At 41.0% G+C, this 20384-nt stretch overlaps 1 protein-coding gene across 6 annotated transcripts in view; it reads right to left on the bottom strand.

The window, feature by feature from the left end:
* ADGRV1 (adhesion G protein-coupled receptor V1) overlaps positions 1–20384 on the bottom strand; it is a 103775-nt gene that overhangs the window by 8675 nt on the left and 74716 nt on the right. For all 6 annotated transcript variants that reach the window (XM_078862268.1, XM_078862265.1, XM_078862264.1 and 3 more), the window contains 16 exons: positions 18584–18823; positions 17511–17660; positions 14337–14795; positions 14026–14169; positions 13362–13533; positions 12495–12630; positions 11005–11831; positions 10205–10325; positions 9168–9339; positions 8612–8854; positions 6089–6505; positions 4010–4194; positions 3083–3320; positions 1982–2121; positions 1333–1493; positions 259–359 (listed from right to left, as the gene is read on the bottom strand). In XM_078862268.1, coding sequence (XP_078718394.1) covers positions 259–359; positions 1333–1493; positions 1982–2121; positions 3083–3320; positions 4010–4194; positions 6089–6505; positions 8612–8854; positions 9168–9339; positions 10205–10325; positions 11005–11831; positions 12495–12630; positions 13362–13533; positions 14026–14169; positions 14337–14795; positions 17511–17660; positions 18584–18823 — 3906 coding nt within the window. The remainder of the gene's footprint in view (positions 1–258; positions 360–1332; positions 1494–1981; positions 2122–3082; positions 3321–4009; positions 4195–6088; positions 6506–8611; positions 8855–9167; positions 9340–10204; positions 10326–11004; positions 11832–12494; positions 12631–13361; positions 13534–14025; positions 14170–14336; positions 14796–17510; positions 17661–18583; positions 18824–20384) is intronic.

The following is a 20384-nucleotide window of genomic DNA, read 5'->3' as shown; positions in this document are numbered from 1 at the left end:
AACCGAGGCATAAACGAAAACATTTAGAACTGATAAAAAAAAGACATCTGAAATAATGAAACAGCGACAATGAGACTGCATGAAGTAACAAAATACATTTCAGAGTCGGGCCAGTGCATTTGCTCTCGCCAAAGTTATTCGCAGAACACTTGCAAGACTGTTACGATTCATGGAGGATTACACCCACCAAGAATATAGCGTTCATTTGTACAGACACAAAAGAAATCAATGTTTCAGGCGATTAAGCCACCAAATTACCTGCGTGGCAAAGCATGCAAACAGCATGTGCATGAGCAGCTTGGCTGCAAACATGGAGAGACGGGAGCAGAGAAGATGTGCAAGGAGCGCCAGTGCTAGGCCTGATCACAAGTACACACACACACCAGCTGTCAAAACCACGTGTGCATTCGCATGATTGTGTATAAAGTACAGGTTCAAGGGACAGCGCTGCAATTTCTTGCTTACACCACAGCTGACAAAAGGGCCTTCACGAGAGGGAGCCTTCACTACAGAGAGCCTCGCCAAAGGGTATTTTACCTGCGCTTCCACACTGGCCAGGTGTCGTGTAGAATGAGAATAAATCATTTTTTATTTTTACTCATTTAACAGTATTCCACGGAAAACATCTCAACTCTTTATCCCACCGCGCACGACGTGCTGATCTGGCGAACCGCGGCAAACACCGTTTCTACTGCCGGGCGAACGGAGGTGGCAGAGATTTCGGAGACTTTGCACCGTTCTGTCGACTGCTGTGGCCCGGGAGATGGAACGGGCGACCGTGGATCGCGGCAGGCAGCCCACCCACAGTAATAGCCACACGCAAGTGCACGAAGACATAATTGATGCATTCAATGCTCAACTATTCTCGCCACTTTGTTTATTTGTTTAAAGCAGATGTGATTTTTATTTTCACCAGCACATGCGTCCATCGTTCTGCGCAGGTCTATTGGACTTCATAATAATGGGGTACTTTTATTTGGGGGGAGGGAGGTTTGTTTACACAGAAAACACACAATGTGCGAAGTTCATATTGAGACCTCTATTTCATCAGATTTTTGTAACAAACCGTAAAATTAACTCCCAAGCATTTACACATGAAAAATGACCAACTGACAAAAGCTGTTAAATAATAACTCTCGCTTACTTTTGGAACGAAACATAGCTATGCTAAAGATAGGGAGTACAATCTATTCTGTGATTTTTCAGCTACTACTTCATCTTAATATGTATTGTCGTTTAGCTGCTTGCCCATTTGGTATTTTTGTTGTTATAACAAAAATAATTGAAGTGTGCTTGCCATACACAGGAGGGGATTCATGTACGGTGCCTTACCAGTCATGCATATGATACAGGATATGTAGACCGCTATGTTGTATGAAGCCAGGTTGTCCGTTTTACCATAAACGGCATATGTCGACATGTGAGAACAGGCGCATTCAACAAAGTTGAAAGAGTCTTCTACAACCCGGCAGTATTTGCTGTCCACCAACCAACTGTGGACAGATGACACACAAGATTTCTATATATATGGTGAAGGATGGGTTTTGGATAAAAAAAATTACAGGTTTTCATTTTTTAAAGAACAATTTTCGGATCACTGACATTGCGTATAATTTAACGTAACTTCGTGCTAACAATGTCACTCGATATCAAGTGACACTACTTTTGGTGGGAAATCCCAAAAGTGATGTAACATGTGACGCCATTTACCGTGACATCATAATTTCAGATAAATCCACAATAAAACATTTGTCAGAATTTTATCCTAAAAATTGGAACATTTCCCTGAAATACATATAACACAAACCAAGTCAAATCCCAAGTAGTGAATGCATACCTCCTGTGCAAATAAAGCTATGTTGACACGTATACATCTGGCTCGGTAAATGATACCCACGGTGATGTTTAATTGCATTGCTCTGATTAAAACTCGTTAATATTTGGGGATTTTTTTTTAGTGGAAGTCATGCATTTGTTGTACCCCTCATCAGCAGGGTTCCAGAGAAGACAAGCAGACTTATGTGGCACCACCCTTCTGTCTGTGGCGTGTATCCTGTACGTGACTTCTCCTTCCTGTGTAAGTGGCCTTGGTGGGATGCCCTTCACGCCAACCGACAATACCTGAATGCACGTACGTGGCACAGGTTATGAATTAAACTCCATACAACCTTGCACAAGACAAAAAATTGCCAATGGCTAAGTGAGACCAAATTACTTCAATGAAAGGCCCATAAGAGGCCATTTTACTTGCTCAATGTAACTTACTGGTTATAAGTGAGAACTGAACAAACGTAAAACCCCATTTGGCCCCTCTAACAAGAAATTAGAGTGCATTTTAACCATAAAAAAAGCTTGCAAAAAGTAGAATCACCACAGCAGGGATAACGAGTAGGGTGCTGCTCACTGCAACCACGTAAAGATTGCAGTCATATTCATGATAGATATCCCTCATCCACCACAGCTGTCAAATGTATTTTTAGAAAGCACTTCCTTGGGTGGGGTCAGTCAGTAAGTGATGTACCTTGCTTATCCTGGTTGTCAATTATATCCCAATAAAATATTTTAATTGGAAATGACATTTTTTTTTTTACCAAAGCTCAGAAATCATATCCGCGTTACAAAATGCTGAACACAATGCAGCGTAAATACAAACCAGTATCAATAACAGCAGTCCAGCTGGTTGCCTCAAGCCAAAAGTAGTTTATGATCCCTTGACATGAACCGTGTGTATATTTGATCTACAGATCATCATTTTATCAAATCATTACAGACACATACAGCAAATGTGTTGGCTTGGAACAGCATATGGCTCAACATAATGTGTATGGCATTAATTCAATGTATTTTTATGATCAGGGATCCAAAATGTGAATTAAGACATCCTTTACAAAACGAAATATACCAAACTTGATTTGGAGCTTTCGTAACTCCAGGAATTACTCTTTGGCTCTTTCGGTAAAGTCACGTAGAAATACTTTATATACCATTAACTTCAAAATATACCATTAACTTTATTTCACATCGTTACAAATATACAGGAATTCTTCATACTTTTTTCTTCAAACACAAACGCCACCCTCACCGTGCCTGCCATCACAGATGGCTGGTCTTTTGGTTGGTACCACTGCTGGCTCCGGTACTCAACGAAGAGAACATCATAACACTCCTGCAGGTTAGAGCCAGTCACGGGCAGCAGTCGCTCTGGCAGAGCCAAGGAATCTGCGGCTCGGCCCACAAAGTGATGTCCATTTATTTGTTGAGGGTACCAACGGGCAGACAGCACCATCAGACGTCCACATGAATCCAGCATGGTCTTGCCTCTGTTGTGTGCAAAGGGAAATGCCCATGGTTAGTTTCACAAAAAGAAAAATACATTTGTATTTAATTATATAGAGCCATTTGTCAATGCACTGCTGGATCACAGACTCCCCATTCTGTGTCGATGAGCGTTGGTGAATGAGGGCCCCAAGATCGGTTTAGATATAATTCGCCGCTGATGTTAGCCATGGTCAGGGGTTGCACACATTTCACTGGGTTCGTACCAGTGTGCCGAGCACTGCACTACTTCTCGCCTAACAAAGAATGGTGTAAATTTTACTCTTGAATAACCCTGTTGGGATTTTACATAGATGCCACCATGGGAAATCTAAAGTGTGCATTAAATCACAAAGAAAACAATAAATGTAGATTTGGCTGTGCAATTCTAGAGGGCATCTCACATGACAGTTAATCCATGGTAGTTAAAGATTGCTTCTGTGGCTTCATTGTAATCACCTGGACTAATTGGTATAACACCCTGCACAAAAATCCAAACCAGAATTAACACAAATACGCACCTATTATTCGAACGTCAATTGTTCATATATATATTAATATTATAAACAAACATCTGTGACACCCATAACGTTCATTTTCTCAATAGTGGATTAAACTTAAGGTATACATACATTCCAATAGAAACAAAAAAAGGATGAATTAAGAGACCATGCTGTCCAAATGAATGGTTTACCTGATTGGGGCAGAGTCGCATTGGGTGCCTGTAAGCAGGGAGAAGGCAAAACGTTCCGTCACCTCCCCAAGAAGCGTATATCCACGCGTATCGAGCCGGCCTGGGTCCACCAGGTGACACAAGATGTTGTAGATCACCTTATTAATCGACTCATTGAGAGCTCGCTTCTCTCCTTCACTAATTATCTACCGAAGGGGACAATAAACAGAGCAGCCATTGCAGATGTTTTACACTCGTTGCCTTACTGCACCTTCAACAATATTTATTTTGTTTTTTACACATTTGCATAGGCGTGATGTGTAAGCTCTCTAGCCCGTGTTTGTCTTAGCCTATGCCATTCGGCAAAGATGTCTAACGTTTGACTCGATCTGCTGGGAGCTACTTCAGGAATTTAATGGAAGAAACTCCCAGTACGTGGAGCAAAATTCCAGACACCATGGGTAATAATACACAGGACAACGCGAAAACACATTGGAATAATACACAGGACAACGCGAAAACACATTGGAATAATACACAGGACAACGCGAAAACACATTGGAATAATACACAGGACAACACGAAAACACATTGGAATAATACACAGGACAACGCGAAAACACATTGGAATAATACACAGGACAACGCGAAAACACATTGGAATAATACACAGGACAACGCGAAAACACATTGGAATAATACACAGGACAACGCGAAAACACATTGGAATAATACACAGGACAACGCGAAAACACATTGGAATAATACACAGGACAACACGAAAACACATTGGAATAATACACAGGACAACGCGAAAACACATTGGAATAATACACAGGACAACGCGAAAACACATTGGAATAATACACAGTACAATCAGAAAATACATTGGAATAATACACAGGACAACGCGAAAACACATTGGAATAATACACAGTACAATCAGAAAATACATTGGAATAATACACAGGACAACGCGAAAACACATTGGAATAATACACAGTACAACGCGAAAACACATTGGAATAATACACAGTACAATCAGAAAATACATTGGAATAATACACAGGACAACGCGAAAACACATTGGAATAATACACAGTACAATCAGAAAATACATTGGAATAATACACAGGACAACGCGAAAACACATTGGAATAATACACAGGACAACGCGAAAACACATTGGAATAATACACAGGACAACCCGAAAACACATTGGAGAGCATACACGTTTGTTAGTTCCATGCCGACGATCGACATTTCAGCTGTTGCAGGTCGCTGTAAGATGGCCCTCAGGGTGGTGTGATATGTATTATTGCTTTACGATCTCTTTTCATTACCGCCGCTGTAGAATTTCACGTCTCAGCAGACCCTCCGCGAAACAATGTCAACAATGAAGAGCTCCATTTTATCAATAACAATGTTTAACAGCCTTGTGATGTTCGAAAACATTTGCTGTGACTCCCATCAGTCGCCATCCAGGTGTGTCCAACCCTACCTCCGTAGCTCTTTCACAACACATCTTTCCACACATTGTCTCCAAGCCTCTGCCTCCCTCCCATACAGCTTGCCAGCCATCTCAGATCTCTTCTTCCAAGGTCTCCATCAATGCTAACACCATTGTGCTATCTTTATTATGTCTTTTAGGGTTGTATTGATGTGTGACTTTTTTCTCCAAGTGTTCGAGATTGCATGCTGGGAAGTGTTTGGTGCGAAATGTCAGGACATCACACCAAGTTACGTGTGATAAGTCAGAAATCACATCAAAGAGCTGAAAACATATTCCTGTTATCCACAAAACTCCCCCACTCACTCCTCTGGTCCTTCCCTTCCAATTAATTATTAAGTTCTGATTAATCAACCTCTCAGTCAGACGTTTAATTCATTTTAAATGACCATCATCTTCCTGACGGTCTTTTCTGTTTTACCAGACAGCAATTAATCTGCCCATAGGATACCCCTAAGCCCTCAGCCTATATACCATTCTAACTAACGGAGCTCACATTCATCTGTGTTACACAACGTGATTTTTTTTCTCTGAAAAATCCAAGCAGGTAAACGAACCCATTGCGCTCAGTTCACCAGGCGATTCCATACCTGATGCAGCACCTGCAGGCAGGCGCTGAGCTGCTCGGGTGAGGCCTCTTGCTCCTGCCCCACTTTGCTTTCCAGAGTCTGCAGGATGCGCTTGATGGTAGCCTCCTCCACAGGCTGCTGAAGAGGATCCAGGAGACTCCAGTAGAACTGGGTGTCTGCGTCCGTCACGACGGTGACATTGGCCAGGTTGTAGCTCTCGTCCAGGCCCACGCCCCCTGTCGGGGAGCTCAGCAGCACTTGGAAGCGCTTGGGGACGGGATTGGGAGATGCACTCTCGGGCGTGAGTGTGATGTCGAGGGACACCTCACGCTGGCCTGGCTGGAATTCCAGATGCCCCTCAGATGGAACAAAATCTTGGTCTGCAATAGCTGGGTAAATCATCACGCCGCCCATCTCCATCTCTGCACGACGCAGCTCCTGCAGAAAAAAAAAACAATTATAGAATTTTAATTTGAAAATACATACAACCTAACTGACCAGCGTGGTGAAGTATTGTCAAATAACCCCTCGAACCATCATAGTATGGGGAGGCCTTCATCCTAAGGTGGATTGACAAAGGACTGTAATCATTACAATGCATGCAGTATATATTTTAATTTGTTAATTTTCATAACTTTTCCTGTATTTATCTTCAACAAAAAGTTGAGCAGCATAAATGTATGACAAAATTAGGTTAATCAGATTTTCACATTCATGACATTTAAAGACGAAAACGTGTTATTTGAATCAATAACACTTTAAAGTTGGACTGATTTTTTTCTTTCATTTTGAGTAAAAAAATATATAACAGGGAAGAAAATTATAATAAAATATTTTTAGAATATAATTAAAAGTCTAGACATGTCGTGAAATGTCTGGCACCATATGCGTCATGATAGAATATAAATATTTATCTGTACACTTGCTCTTATTAATACATTTAATTACAAACCTCTAACTAGCATGGTTGGCTACCTCCGTGTGAAAGAAGTCCAACATATACACCATTGGAACCTCATTTGCCAGTAAAAAATATGATAATTGGTTTTTTACCCTTCTATCTGGCAACAAAACTGACACCTTTTTTACAAGGAGTCATGTTTGCATAGACCACAATACCAGCAGTCATAATGCAAACAAAAAACATAAGTCGGATAATGTATGCAGTCCTTGAAGTTGATTGGTCCACACCCGAGACAGCTTTCCTTAGAGCCTAGTCTCACATGGGTTGGACCAGATGACAACTTCAAGGACAGTGCATACATTATCAGAGTTATGTTTTTTGTTTGCATTATGACTGCAGGTATTGTGGTCTATGCAAACATGACTCCTTGTAAAAAAAGGTGTCAGTTTTGTTGCCAGATAGAAGGGTAAAAAACCAATTATCAAGTTCAACATACATACACAGTGGCTATTGCGACTACCCTGTAATGACACAAAGACAACAGAAGGGGCTATACTACGGACTCATGATTGGGAAAAAGGTAAAACACAATCCAGAGAAGACAACATCTTAAAAGGTTTTCATTGAACGAATAAAGTTCAGTTACATTTTTCTAAATTCATGAAAGCTATCATGTAATTTTAGACACTAGCATTTTAAATTCATTCGGTTATAAGGAAAACAAATATTTTATAAATAAAACATGAACATTTTAATTGTCCATCGGCTATTATCCCTAATCTTAATGTGTCCTGCCCAAGTTAAAATATATCTGAGAACTGCTGAGACCCCGAGTTCCAATCCGGATAGCAAATCATGATCCGAGTTCTCAAGTGCAGCGAGTTAATGGTCTCAACCTCGTCACTGATGACTGCACACAAAAAACACGTGACATACAATTTGTTTTTTGACTTAATTTGACAAAATTCCACCCTTGAAAATGAAAAATGTTGGTTTTACTGCCAGTCTGAAATTTGTTTCTCTGTGGCAGAGAATGTGGGTAAGCACAGCACCCCTGGTGTATATATCAGAGGTCAGTTGAAGGGATCTGTGAATACATTGTGATATATCCTTGCATGAGCCATTCTCTAATGTGGAGGGTGCCCTGCACTGGCCTCTAAGAGTTCTGAATGAACACTCATTCTGATGATGCATTGGGAAAACATAAATTTGGATAAAATTTTACAAATTGTAAACATAAATATGATCAACCAAGTCGATGAAGTATCATTCATGCATTCATCGCGCATAGTAAGTGAAAAGTGTTACCTCTTGCGACAACATTTGCATAAACTACTCTTGCTGCCATACCAGTATCTCGAGTAATTTGTTCAAGTCTGGTCACAATTAATTGGCATTGAATAGATGCATTTTATTTGCAAAAAACCCCAATATAATTAGATTTTAGACAATTTCCAAATGTGTTTTTTTCAATCATAACCTGAATAAGAAGGTCTGCTTGGGAACAAGCCTGACTGTAAGATGAGAAGTGCGGCAATCCAAGTTGGGAGGCCTTAACTAGCAGTGGATTCTCAAACGGATGATGGCAATAATGATGATGACGACGATGATGATCATCATGATAATGGGCAGCCTCGTACCAGAATCCTATAGTGCACGGCGACGGGCGTGGAGATGCCGTATTCGCGCACGACACGCAAGGTGACGATGCTGGACTTCTGGTGCGTGACCATCAGCCTGGAGCCCACGGCGAAGAGGACGAGGCCATGAGGGTGATCACTGCTCTCCACGGTCACGTTGGCAAAACGGCTCGTGCTGTTGATCGCCGCACCCTCACCAACCCAGTAGATCTCAAGCAGGAACCAAGCTTGGATTTCGGGCACCTTGAAGACAACCGTGGATTAATTGCGGTTTACGCATGCACCGCAGGGTGCAACGGCTATTGCCAACGAAAAGTTTAATGTCGCAGCGTCTTGTGACAATCGCATCGCTTTAAAAATAATCAAACGTCGATACGTTTAACCTTTTTAAGAGTATGTAAAAGCCCACGCATATATCAACACTACTGATCGCCGCAAATTAATAATCACGTTTAATTTTCTTTATAACGACGACATATTTGTTTACGTATATTAATCACCATGAGCGTCATTAACCCGCATCTTAGTGCATTAACATTACTGTTAAAATGGATACCTTATCAGGCCTGAGGCCCACACGAATTGGACAGCTGAAATGTCCCGCTTGACACACCGTCTCCCCAGTCACCGCCTCCAGCTCCTTCTCAAGGCTCACACCCTCTCTGTGTAACTGCACTGTGTCCTTGTCAAAGGTCGCCCTCCAGGCCACACGTACATCATCAAAGACCCTGTTGTCGACACAAAACACGTGAAAGCATCATTCAACAGCACAAACACGCAAAGGCCAAACACGCAGAGACCAAACACCTGACGACATAACCATGTGCACTGGTTGGGGCAATTTATGCCAGCAAGCACCGATTAAGGTAGGTGTGGTGCGCATGGAGGTGGTATTGCCAGCTCCATGCCCAACGAGCTACCTTTTGTCTTCCCAGTGCTGATGTTTATACGCCGCACCAGGCACCAAGCACTCATTTAATGCAGGCGTGTCTCGCTTAACGAGCAAGATACGGGACCCGAAAATTGCTCGTTAAGCGAAAAAATTGTTACATGATCGTCGTTTTGCCATTGAGTCCCATGTTACAAGCTGAATTATGTGTTCAGCCCCAAATGTTCCACTCTGAACAACCTTTTCACTCGATAAATACAAATTAAAATTTTAAAATAAAGTAATAAACATCAAATGTAACACTGACCACACATGAAGAACCACAGTGCTTACAGGTGCCTGTCCACAGCGTCTGTGATTAACACCCCCCCCCACCCATTGCTCGGCCACCCACCCATTACAGTGCAACCACGAGCCCCCCCCCTCTCCCACATGGCAAATCACACAACACAGCACAACTGGTAAACAAACAGCTGCGGTCCACGGTTCGCCCCCTGCCACATTCGATAGTTCGGTCTCTACTCGTTACGCAAACATTTGCTCGTTTTGCGAACAAATTGGTCTACATTCAAAATGTTCGTTATAGCGAATTTTCGCAGAAAGAGCGCTCGGAAAGCAAGACACGCCTGCACGGAGTTAACCGAAGGGAGGCCCGGGAAAGGCTTCAATATACTTGCCACTAACTGTATGAAAATAACAATAACCTTTCTTTCTGCCGTATAATTATGAGCTCTGCAGAGCGACCTTCTTCCGAATCTTCATCCAGCACCACTCCCAACAGGAAATGTGGAGAAAATCCCAACATTCCATTCTGCAGATCATTTCCTAGGGCGAGCAACAAACAGCTTGTGGTAAATTATCGACAAAACCAGACAAAGCATTCCTCCCAGCTGTAATATGATTGGATTGAATATTTCACCAAGATTTGGAAATAAGCTGTGGTATTTTTGGCCAAAACGGCTGCAATGTGGAAATTACGCAATAAATATATTCATAACAATGCAATATTTTGTATTACATTTACTGGTCACAAATAGCACCACATTATATGATATATTTAGAAAACAACCTTTTGTTAGACTCAATTCTTTAGCCTACACCTGGTTTTGAATAGTAGATTAAAATAATTGCCCGTGCACATTTTATTTGCTTAACAAATGGTGAAATAAGAATCCTAAAATGTTTACGTAATATTTGAGCAAACAACAAATATATAGGTCAGGCATAATATGAATGTCTATGCACTTGCATATTAATCTATTACACCAGTTGTTCCTGAGGCTAACAAGCATGATTAGAGTGAAACTTCCCATCAGCCTGGGATAGAGTATTTGTAAATCTGCCAAGGCAATATTCAGATAGAATTCAAATACAAATCCTTTATGCAAGGTACACCTCACAATGTATATGCTTATAGCAGTAACACTTAAACCACGCATTTTATACGTATGCACACACACACACACACACATGCATGCACACACAATGGAAACAGTCGTATTACCTAGAATGATTACTTTAGCATATCCTCTCAGTCCAGAGTCATTTGTTGCTATTGAGGCCCCTCCAATGGGATCAGTCAAGTATACAAAGAAAGCCTCCTTGCCCTCCGTGACATCGTCATCGAGGATCGTGAGTGTGACTAAAGCCTCCGGCACTCCCTCATGCAGGCTCACGTTCACATCCAATGACTCAAAGTCTTCTCCCTCTGTCGCCAGCGGTAACGTATTGTTGGCCAGAGCATGTTGCAACTCAACGGAGGCCGATAGAGAATGAACAAATCGGCTTCCTGCAGCTCTGACAGTCACGCCAACTGTTCCAAAAAGCCCTCGAACTCGGCGGACAATCAACTTTACAATGTGGACCTTGTCTTCCACAACAAGCATTTCACTGGGACTCAAACCGAGTACTCCGTGGGGGTCATCATTTGCTACAATGGTAATGGCCTCAGAGCTGCCATCCGGGTTTAGTCGTGGACTATGCTCTGGGTCATCAGGCTCAGGCCAAGCAGATAAGCCAGTAAGGTTAACGAAAAACACCTCGTCCGGTTCAGGTATGTCATCATCAAGCACAGACATTTCTATCAGGGCCTCAATTTGTCCCCTTTGGAATATCACTTCCCCCTCGAGCACAGGAACAAAGTCCAAGTTTGGTGTAGCTGAACCACTGATGGTTTGGTATGTCAATCGAGTTCCATTGCCTTCATAGCCATACAGTCTCTGGATCTTCAGCACGGCAGAGCCATTGGCTTCTTGTATCCTCAGGGGCTGCACGGCTTGGTCAAACTGGAAGACTCCAAATGGCTCGATTTTGGCAAATGATTGATTCTGCCTTCAGAGACAAATATCAGGGGAAGAAAAATGTGAAGTCAGCGAAAAATATTTTTCCATCAAAGCAAGACTATTTTAATTGTGAACAAGTATCACAGTATTATTTATATTACGTGCTTATAGTAATACACTTATTTACAGACACATGGTATGTTTTTTTTCTTCTCTCCTGGAAATAAAACATTGCCCCCAGCTCTATACTTGCACATGGCATTAAACCCACTGTGCACAGCTGCACCTAGCTGATTTGTGATGAACAGCAAAAATGTGTCCATAGCTTGCGATTTAGGAATAAAAAAAAAATCCCTTAATCCTATTGCAAAGCTGTTTATGTCCCACCACACTATCTGGGGTGAATGTATCTCTGCCAGTTTAAAATCAGTATCCCTTTCTGAACGTATATAAATATAATCCCACTTAAACCTCATTCTGATTATGCATTACCTACACATATTTTCACGTTTGTACATTTATGCAAAGAAACAAATTCATTCAGCAAACATAACTATTTTATGACTGAATATTGTTTTAGGCACGAACTGTTAAATACAACCAAACAAGCACATAATGCAACCAAAGGCTGATCACATCCCTAATTCGCCACACATCGTTCTGTTGATCAAAATCTCTGAGTTAAAGTAGAAGGGGAAATGACATCATCTACCTTATCTTGGCCCCACCAGTTACACTGCTGTATACCTGTGTGATATGAATAGCAAATGATTCAAGCTGCTTGCTACGTGGCATCAGCCTAAGGTCTACAGAATGGTGTTGTTCTCCATGGGCAAAGTGAATCAAACCTGCAGAAAAACACAATGACAATTCAATCAACTTAAAAACCTGGATGCATTAACATTTTTATTTTATTTTTCTGCTTATAATTGATTGCAGATTGTTTTTATAATTACACACATTTTGTGATTATACACCCAATACTAATCATTACGTCGTATATAAAGGATGGTACCCACTTGAAACAACCAATGAAAAGTTCAGTAAATTGTTACCCTCTTTAATGAATAACAAATTAGGTTAAAATGACTCATACATAAATGAACATATATTATTTTGTTAATGCTGTCTATGCTATATGTAGTTTCTTGTTATGTGAACACCTACGCACAGAGCGGAGCTATTAATGAAGAGAAAGGTTGTTAAAAGAAAACTTTGTTCCACTCCCTGCTGGTGAATTTGGAGCTTCAAAGGCAAATTATGCTTTCAAAATGGCCATGACACGGACACATAATGATCTGCTGTTGTGCAAAGCATCACGAGATCCAGTTACTGCCACAATGAAGCAAACAGAAATAATTGGCCTAATGTCTCTTCTTGCAAGGGTGCAAAGTTTATTAATAATACTCCCAGGCACGGTAAAAGGTAAAAGGCGGTGCACGGCCAAGGCTGAAATTGTGCCAGTATTAGATGAACATGGCTCACCTGGGATAATAACAAATAAAAGCAGCTGACGTGTATTTTGATTTAAAAACAAAACAAAACGGTGGCTTGATCCTCATTACAATTTTGTACGTACCGGCTGGTGGAAGAATTATGCCCGCTGAGAAGGCATTTGCGCTGCTTCCCTTTGGAAACCCACTGTTCCAGCGCACAGTGACATCCCCGAATTTGCCGTAGCGGGAGACCACAGCCTCACACTCGCCGGAGCTTACATTGCTCACCCTGACAACTGTCTTCTCAAAACCCACCTGGGCACACACATCAAAAACATTGGAGACATTGGCATATTATTTTTTCAAACATCATATTTGATCACCTTACGTAATGTACTGGGTGTGACAATTATTATTATTATACATTAATGCATTGTTTCAAACTTGGTATGTGCTGATCGTTCAACACTAACCGATGAAACATTATGGACATGTTCAGACGAATAATACATCTTCGTACTTTAATATGTGGGGGTTTTTCGCCCAAAAGCATGCAACTCTTTCATTGCACACTTGGTACAGTTTAACACTCTGAAAATTAAATGTATCACACCTATTCAATCACACCAAGACTTCTGGAGTTACTCAGTTAGAGGTGTTGGACATATAATTATTAAATTTTCAATGTTGTGTTGGTTGACATCAGGGATTGAACACCTTTTTCAGCATGGGCCTGACACCAGAGTAAAAAAATATTAATAATAAAAAATATATATATACAAATAATGTGCTCAAGCAGGTCCTCACCATGGCATTTGCAGCTTCAGCAGTAACTGTAATTATCACGGAGTTTTGATCACTGTGGACTCTGGGAGGCCGGGGGGAGGTGCCAGATTCCAGGAGGACATTTGTGAGGGTCGCCACGAATGTGAAGCCGACAGGTAGAAACTCCTGTTACACACACACACGTACATTTGAATCCTCAATATAAAATATTTATCATCCATAAAACTTATTTTCTTTAGTAAAAGTTTCAACATGCCGTAAAACACCATAACATGACTAACAGAAAAAAAGTATCATCATAATTAAGTGTTATAAAGGGGTATAATAATTACCTCTATTAAAATAGGAATGAATGCTAAGCCAGAGGAGGCCCCATCTTGTATAGTTACGCTCCCAAAGCCAATATCCTGGCCTGTTGATGCCCGGACGTGGTATGACACCACCACATCATCATGGGCTCCCGCCAGCCTGCTGATGTTCAGCTTGATCGCTCGGGTCACATTCTGGCTGCTGACCACTGCCTGCAAATTGGGCAGCAGTGCAAAAATACCATGTGGATCTCCGTTGGCAGGAACGGTGAGTAGGGTGCTGTTCCTGCCAGGTTCTATCTCGGCCCCTCCCTCCACCCGAGTGATGGAGACGCGAAAAGTCTCATCAAGCTCTGCCGCATCATCCGGCAGGAGCCAAAGAATGATGTCAGCATCTCTCTCCATGTCAGGGATTGTCACCACTCCGTGACTTGTTTCAAAATCCTCTTCAACCCCAGCGTCACTTTGAACCTCCCAGTAAACCTGCAAATGAAATTATATTCATGAAGGTCGTTTAAAAAGTAATAAAAATAGGTCCTCAACTGTTATCCATGGCATGTCTTCCTAGCTTATTTTTTATATGTCACCTCTTGTCCAATTTAAATATTCATGAGAGTTTTAAATTCTTCTTCTTGGTTATTTCGGTAAAGTCACGTAGAAGGGAAATAATAAAATAATACAAATTTAACATAATAAAATACAATTCTCACGCGTCTTTCCGACAGACCTGTTCTTCACCTGAGGACGGCTGCTTGCATTGTGGCCGAAACGTCGTGAGAATTGTATTTTATTATGTTGAATTTGTATTATTTTATTATTTCCCTTCTACGTGACTTTACCGAAAGAACCAAGAAGATGAATCCCTGCAGTCACGAAAGCTTTAAATCGTAATTTTAAATTCTTATTATTTTTTCCCAGAAGACTCTCAGCTAAGTCTCACGAATGTTTAATGAGGATCCTGCTGAGGATGTTTGGCCAATTCCTTATTGAGAAATGTCTCATTTAGTACATTGATGGAAAGTATGTTTTTGATATTAAGTGAACAATGTGGTCCTACATTTCCTTTTACTTTAATCAACAGGTGTATACGGGGATCATGCAGTTAATAACATGTTATGTTGCTTATCACGTGGCTTTGAAAAATTTAAGGAATATTCTGTACTTTCAAACTGATAATAGTGTTTTCATGTCATTCGATCGTACAGCAAGCCTTTACCTAATCTCGCGAAAAGTGTCCACATCACAAGCAGCACTCAAAATCGGACGCGATTAACATAAAGTACCACGACATTTGATTACGTGACAACACAGCAACCAGCAGGGTCCAGGATGGAAGGCAGAAATGTCAAGAGATGAACTCGCGAGACAGAGCGTGCTACTTCTGAGACAGGTAAACAACAAATGTTACACCAGAGAAGAACATGTAACAGAAGAACAACATTAGGAATTTTCTTTTGCATAATTTTATTTAAAAAACGCATTTAAGAGTTAGTTTTGAGATGGATTAAATGTATGACATACCATCACATTCCAAGAATATCTGCCTGAATTTGGACAATATAACTATACTTGAAAAGTGTGTTTACAAGTACGGTAATAAAACATCAGAGATAGCAATGTTTCATGTAACTTGTGTTATTATAAATTTGCTCTACATTTTCTTGAATATCAACAGTATAGAAAAGAAAATACGTTATATATGCTTAGAAAATTGCTTTTTAATGGGACGAAAAAATATTTTAGGCAAACATCTCAAATATAACTGCAGTGGTATTAAGTCTTCGTCTACCTGCCCAAGTGCTCACTTGCAATGGAAAAGTACTTTTAATAAAAACACGGTACTTTTTATGACCACAAGACACAGGGTGTTCCAAGTGTCTGAAAAGAAAAACTTGCCTGTTATGTTTCCCTCCCAGGAATGCCAGTTTATGTATCAAATTCATCACCAAATATTTGGCATGCATACTTTTCAGTAAGTAACCCTTAAAACGCTACGGGGCGAAATAAATAAGCTAAACACACACTTTATCTGCCTCTTGGTCATTTTAAAATTACCGACTTAGGACCAAAGGTATCGCGTAACAAAATTTCACCATTCTTCACATTTATCACCCTAAATACTCGCAGGACACATCTCAGATATCACGCACAAATACATCACTTCATTAACCTCCTGTAAGCGCACAACAGGGGCACAACGACACGAGGATTAATGGGGCCGCAACGGCCCCGGCCCTTAATTACCCCGGGCCCGGCCGGCGTGACAAGCCAGAGCGATGAGTCTATCTCCGCACCCCAGACACGCGCATAATGGAGCGTGGTGCGCGCTGCGCTGCCCGCATGAATTTAGATGAGCCGGGATCTCGCGCTGGATTCGCCTCATTATACGGGGGGGAGCCGTGGTTCTCCGGAGGTGGCGATGGTGCTCGAAAATGTTGGGACCACTAACAGATGACGCACGGTGTCCTGAGCGCTGTACCGGCGAAGACAGTGCTAATTAAGTTCAGCAAAGCCACTTTGATCAATGGCACCATTAAAAATACATTCCTGTTTGTATTTGTTATTCTCTAAAAGGGGATCATTAGCATGCTGTAGAGCAAGATGATTAATAGTTGTATCACTGCAAGCTCAACAAAACAACAGGAATGCAATTTATTTTCTAAGAACTTTTTTTTTATCCACTTTCAGCCCATGGGTAATAGAATTATTCAGTTATACAGCAAAAGTAAGCCTTTATATTTTACCTTATTTTGTTGCAAATATAGATTTTACTTGGATTTTTACACGATTATAATGACAATACAAAGTGAGTGATAATTTTTAAAACCTGGTAATCCCCTTGCACCATGTCCTATTCGTAAAACTTCAATACAACAGGGATTGCTATTGTTTTGTTACGACGGTATTCCCAGTAATTTGTGTGCACTGAACATTTTTCTTTAAACAGTCATCACTGTTAAATGTAATGTGCACGGAATTTTTAAAAAAAGTTAAACAAAACTTACAAACATAAACTATCTCGACAACATTACCATTATGTGCATCAAATAGCCGAACGTCCCACATGTAAAACAACATATAATGGCCAACAAAACACTGATATTCAATGTTGAGGTAGCCACTTCATACGCAATGAGCAACGCTGTTCCAATCGAAAGTTGCGCGGTCCAGAAGTGGTGTCGCAATAAAATGGCGTACCTCAATGTCTCCCATAGTTCCCTTGCTTCTGGTGATCGGGAAGGTAAGTGCGAGAGGGCCTTCTTTCACCGTGGGCTCCACAATTGTTTTATGCATTAAAGACTGCTCAGTGAACTGTACTACTCCATTAGGGTCTCCGTGCTTGAGAATCTGCAGAAAATGTTAATCCATATTTAATGGCTTATTCAATAAACACCGACAAATATTAATATAAAAAAAGTTACAAAAAAGATACGGATATATTGTTTAAACCCTGCATCTCTTACATGGACCACACCTGTGCCCCCCCTCTGGTAATCCTAGTATGATGGAGAGATGTTGCAATGTTTGTACCGTATATTAAGGAACATTTGTTTTAAAAACATTTCACAAAATGCAACCATTACCTCCGCTGTACATTTGCCTTGGCCACTACTAGCATCATTTCCCCACTGCATTAATGTTGTATAAATTGCACGGGGAATTTTCAAAAGTGGAGTCACGCTAAGTCAACCATGAAGTCCAAGCCGTAGAGCCCAAAATCTATGCTGGATCTACACAGCAGCCGCGAGTTTATTGACATTTTTTGAAATGGTGTGTAAAAAGCCCTCATTGTGGGGCAGACACACAGCTGTGTCGGGTGTATAAATCTACCGATATGCCCACTATACACGAACACAGGTAAAGCTGTTCTGGTGTCAAAATATTAAAACTTAGCACGGCTTTTAGAATCAATGGGGCAGAATGCGGCCGATAAGGAAGTGCAAAAAAAAACCTAAGGTCTGCACATTTGACAACTTGTTGGCTTGTCAATCTTTGTAAAAGAGAATGCCCATATTTTGGAGGGCGGGAGAAAAAAAACCCACCAAAACATTTCAACAGGAATGTCAGCAACCTACTTATCGTACTGCCTTCTTGAAGAGTTGCTCACAGCCCAGAAGATGGTAACGTCACACAAAGCGTCTGTTTGATTCGACAACGCCCCCCACCCCCCACGTACAAATTGCTGGATTACAAACAATGCTCTACCAACCCAAGCTAAATGACGATAATGGACCCCTGATGGTGATAAATTGCATTTCACTTCTACGTACGGTGAGAGACACTTCCCAGGACTCGGGCTGTCGGTCGGCTCCTCCTACCACTCGGTGCAGTCGAATGAAAAAGGTCTCTGTCACTTCCGCCCCAACGTGCGGCAGGACTTGTAACCTCAAATATTTTTCTCCACCCTCCCCATCATCAAACACCACAAGCCCTTGCACTGGAGGCAGCAGGTCTTGGTTCTCTTCTGGCAAGGCCTGCTCACCGTTGGGACCTAAAATTTCCCAGTGTACCTGAAGGGATGAGACAAACGGTCACCATCACGAAAATTGATTTCCGTTAATGCGATATTGTATGCGTGCATGTATGTTGTTGAACTTCGTTCCCAGCGTACGCAGCTAACCGTGCTAATCGGTGGTGTGGGGGTAGGACAACAAATGAAACACAAAATAATATTGCAAATGCTTGGGTTTAGAACACGTTTACAGGTACAATACAATGTCGCACATCCGGGCATCACATAGTCTCCCTGACCAGTTAAACCACCCATATCTAGTGCAATATATCTGCGTATATTGTAACTGTCATTTTATACAGATCTTCACACATCCAATGTTTTAGCATGCCCACCTACTCCTCAGTCCCCAGCAAGTCGGATATGCGACATTGCACTGTATGACTATTAGAAAATAATAAATTCAATACTTTTTTATTTATTATTTTCTTTTGATACGTGACTTTACCGAAAGAACCAAAGAGTAATTCCTGCAGTCACAAAAGCTCCAAATTAAGTATGTATGACTTGTTATGATTATTTTACTCCACGCTATTGTCTTCCTCATTTGTTTTTTGTTAATCCATCAATTATTACGAATACATATTTTACTAAACCTATTTGTTTTCACTGAGTAAAAAGTTATGAGAATTAGCAGTTTTGCATTTCAAAGATACTCGTTATATACCGCCTTACACATATTCACACATTCATATAATATATTTGGCCTATATCTAGTACGAGCAAACCTATACCCAGTTGTATTACAATGTATAACATCTTTAAAGTAGAAAGGTTCCTGACCAATAACCAAAACAAAAAAATATAGAAAATTTCACTCTATTACTCTTATCACTTGTCGACAATTTTATATTGCATTTAAATGAATACTAGTCATCAACATAGTTCAAGAAATTACTTGTTCCCCTTTCTATTTGAGGATATTGTCAGGCATTAACTTGGGGCTAAACCCAATATATTTGCTGCAATGGAAGAAGTTCGAACACTTTCAATTCCCCCCACAGACTCTGGCCCTCGGTACAATCAGATTTTAATGAAGTACACGAAAATCTGTGGTTACTGTCCACTTCTTTAAATTAGATTGACCTTTTATATGCACAAATACTACCAGGCAATTTTAAAGGGCAGATTATTTGAAAACGGCCTGTCCAGTGTGTAATGGTGTCACTCAGGAGGGTAATCTGCACCCAGCCATGTTTGCAGAGCTTATGCATGAAATGAAATAGTGCAGACATTTCTATTAGTTTTGGAATGTGGTGCTTATAACATTTGTGATGTCTTCATTTCCCTACTGACAGCTGTACTTATTCCAGCGTTTGCCTTGCCTGCGCTTATCAGGCGTGTGCAGGGATTTACCAGGCGAGATTGCAGAAGCACAGCCTTCATTGTTTGCTGGGCTGCAGGGAAAAAATCTGCTTATACGTCAGGCCGAGCATCCCTAGCCCTCTTGAAGGAAAACATTTGAAATGAGACAGCTGCCGCACACTGCCAATGTAGGTACTTCGAATTTGAGTAATATGTTGGGATAAACACCTCCTTTTCAAGCCATTTTCAAAATG

This window comes from Lampetra fluviatilis, chromosome 13 (genome assembly GCF_964198595.1).
Source record: "Lampetra fluviatilis chromosome 13, kcLamFluv1.1, whole genome shotgun sequence".
NCBI lineage: Eukaryota > Metazoa > Chordata > Hyperoartia > Petromyzontiformes > Petromyzontidae > Lampetra > Lampetra fluviatilis.
This window is presented reverse-complemented; position numbering and strand designations above follow the sequence as displayed.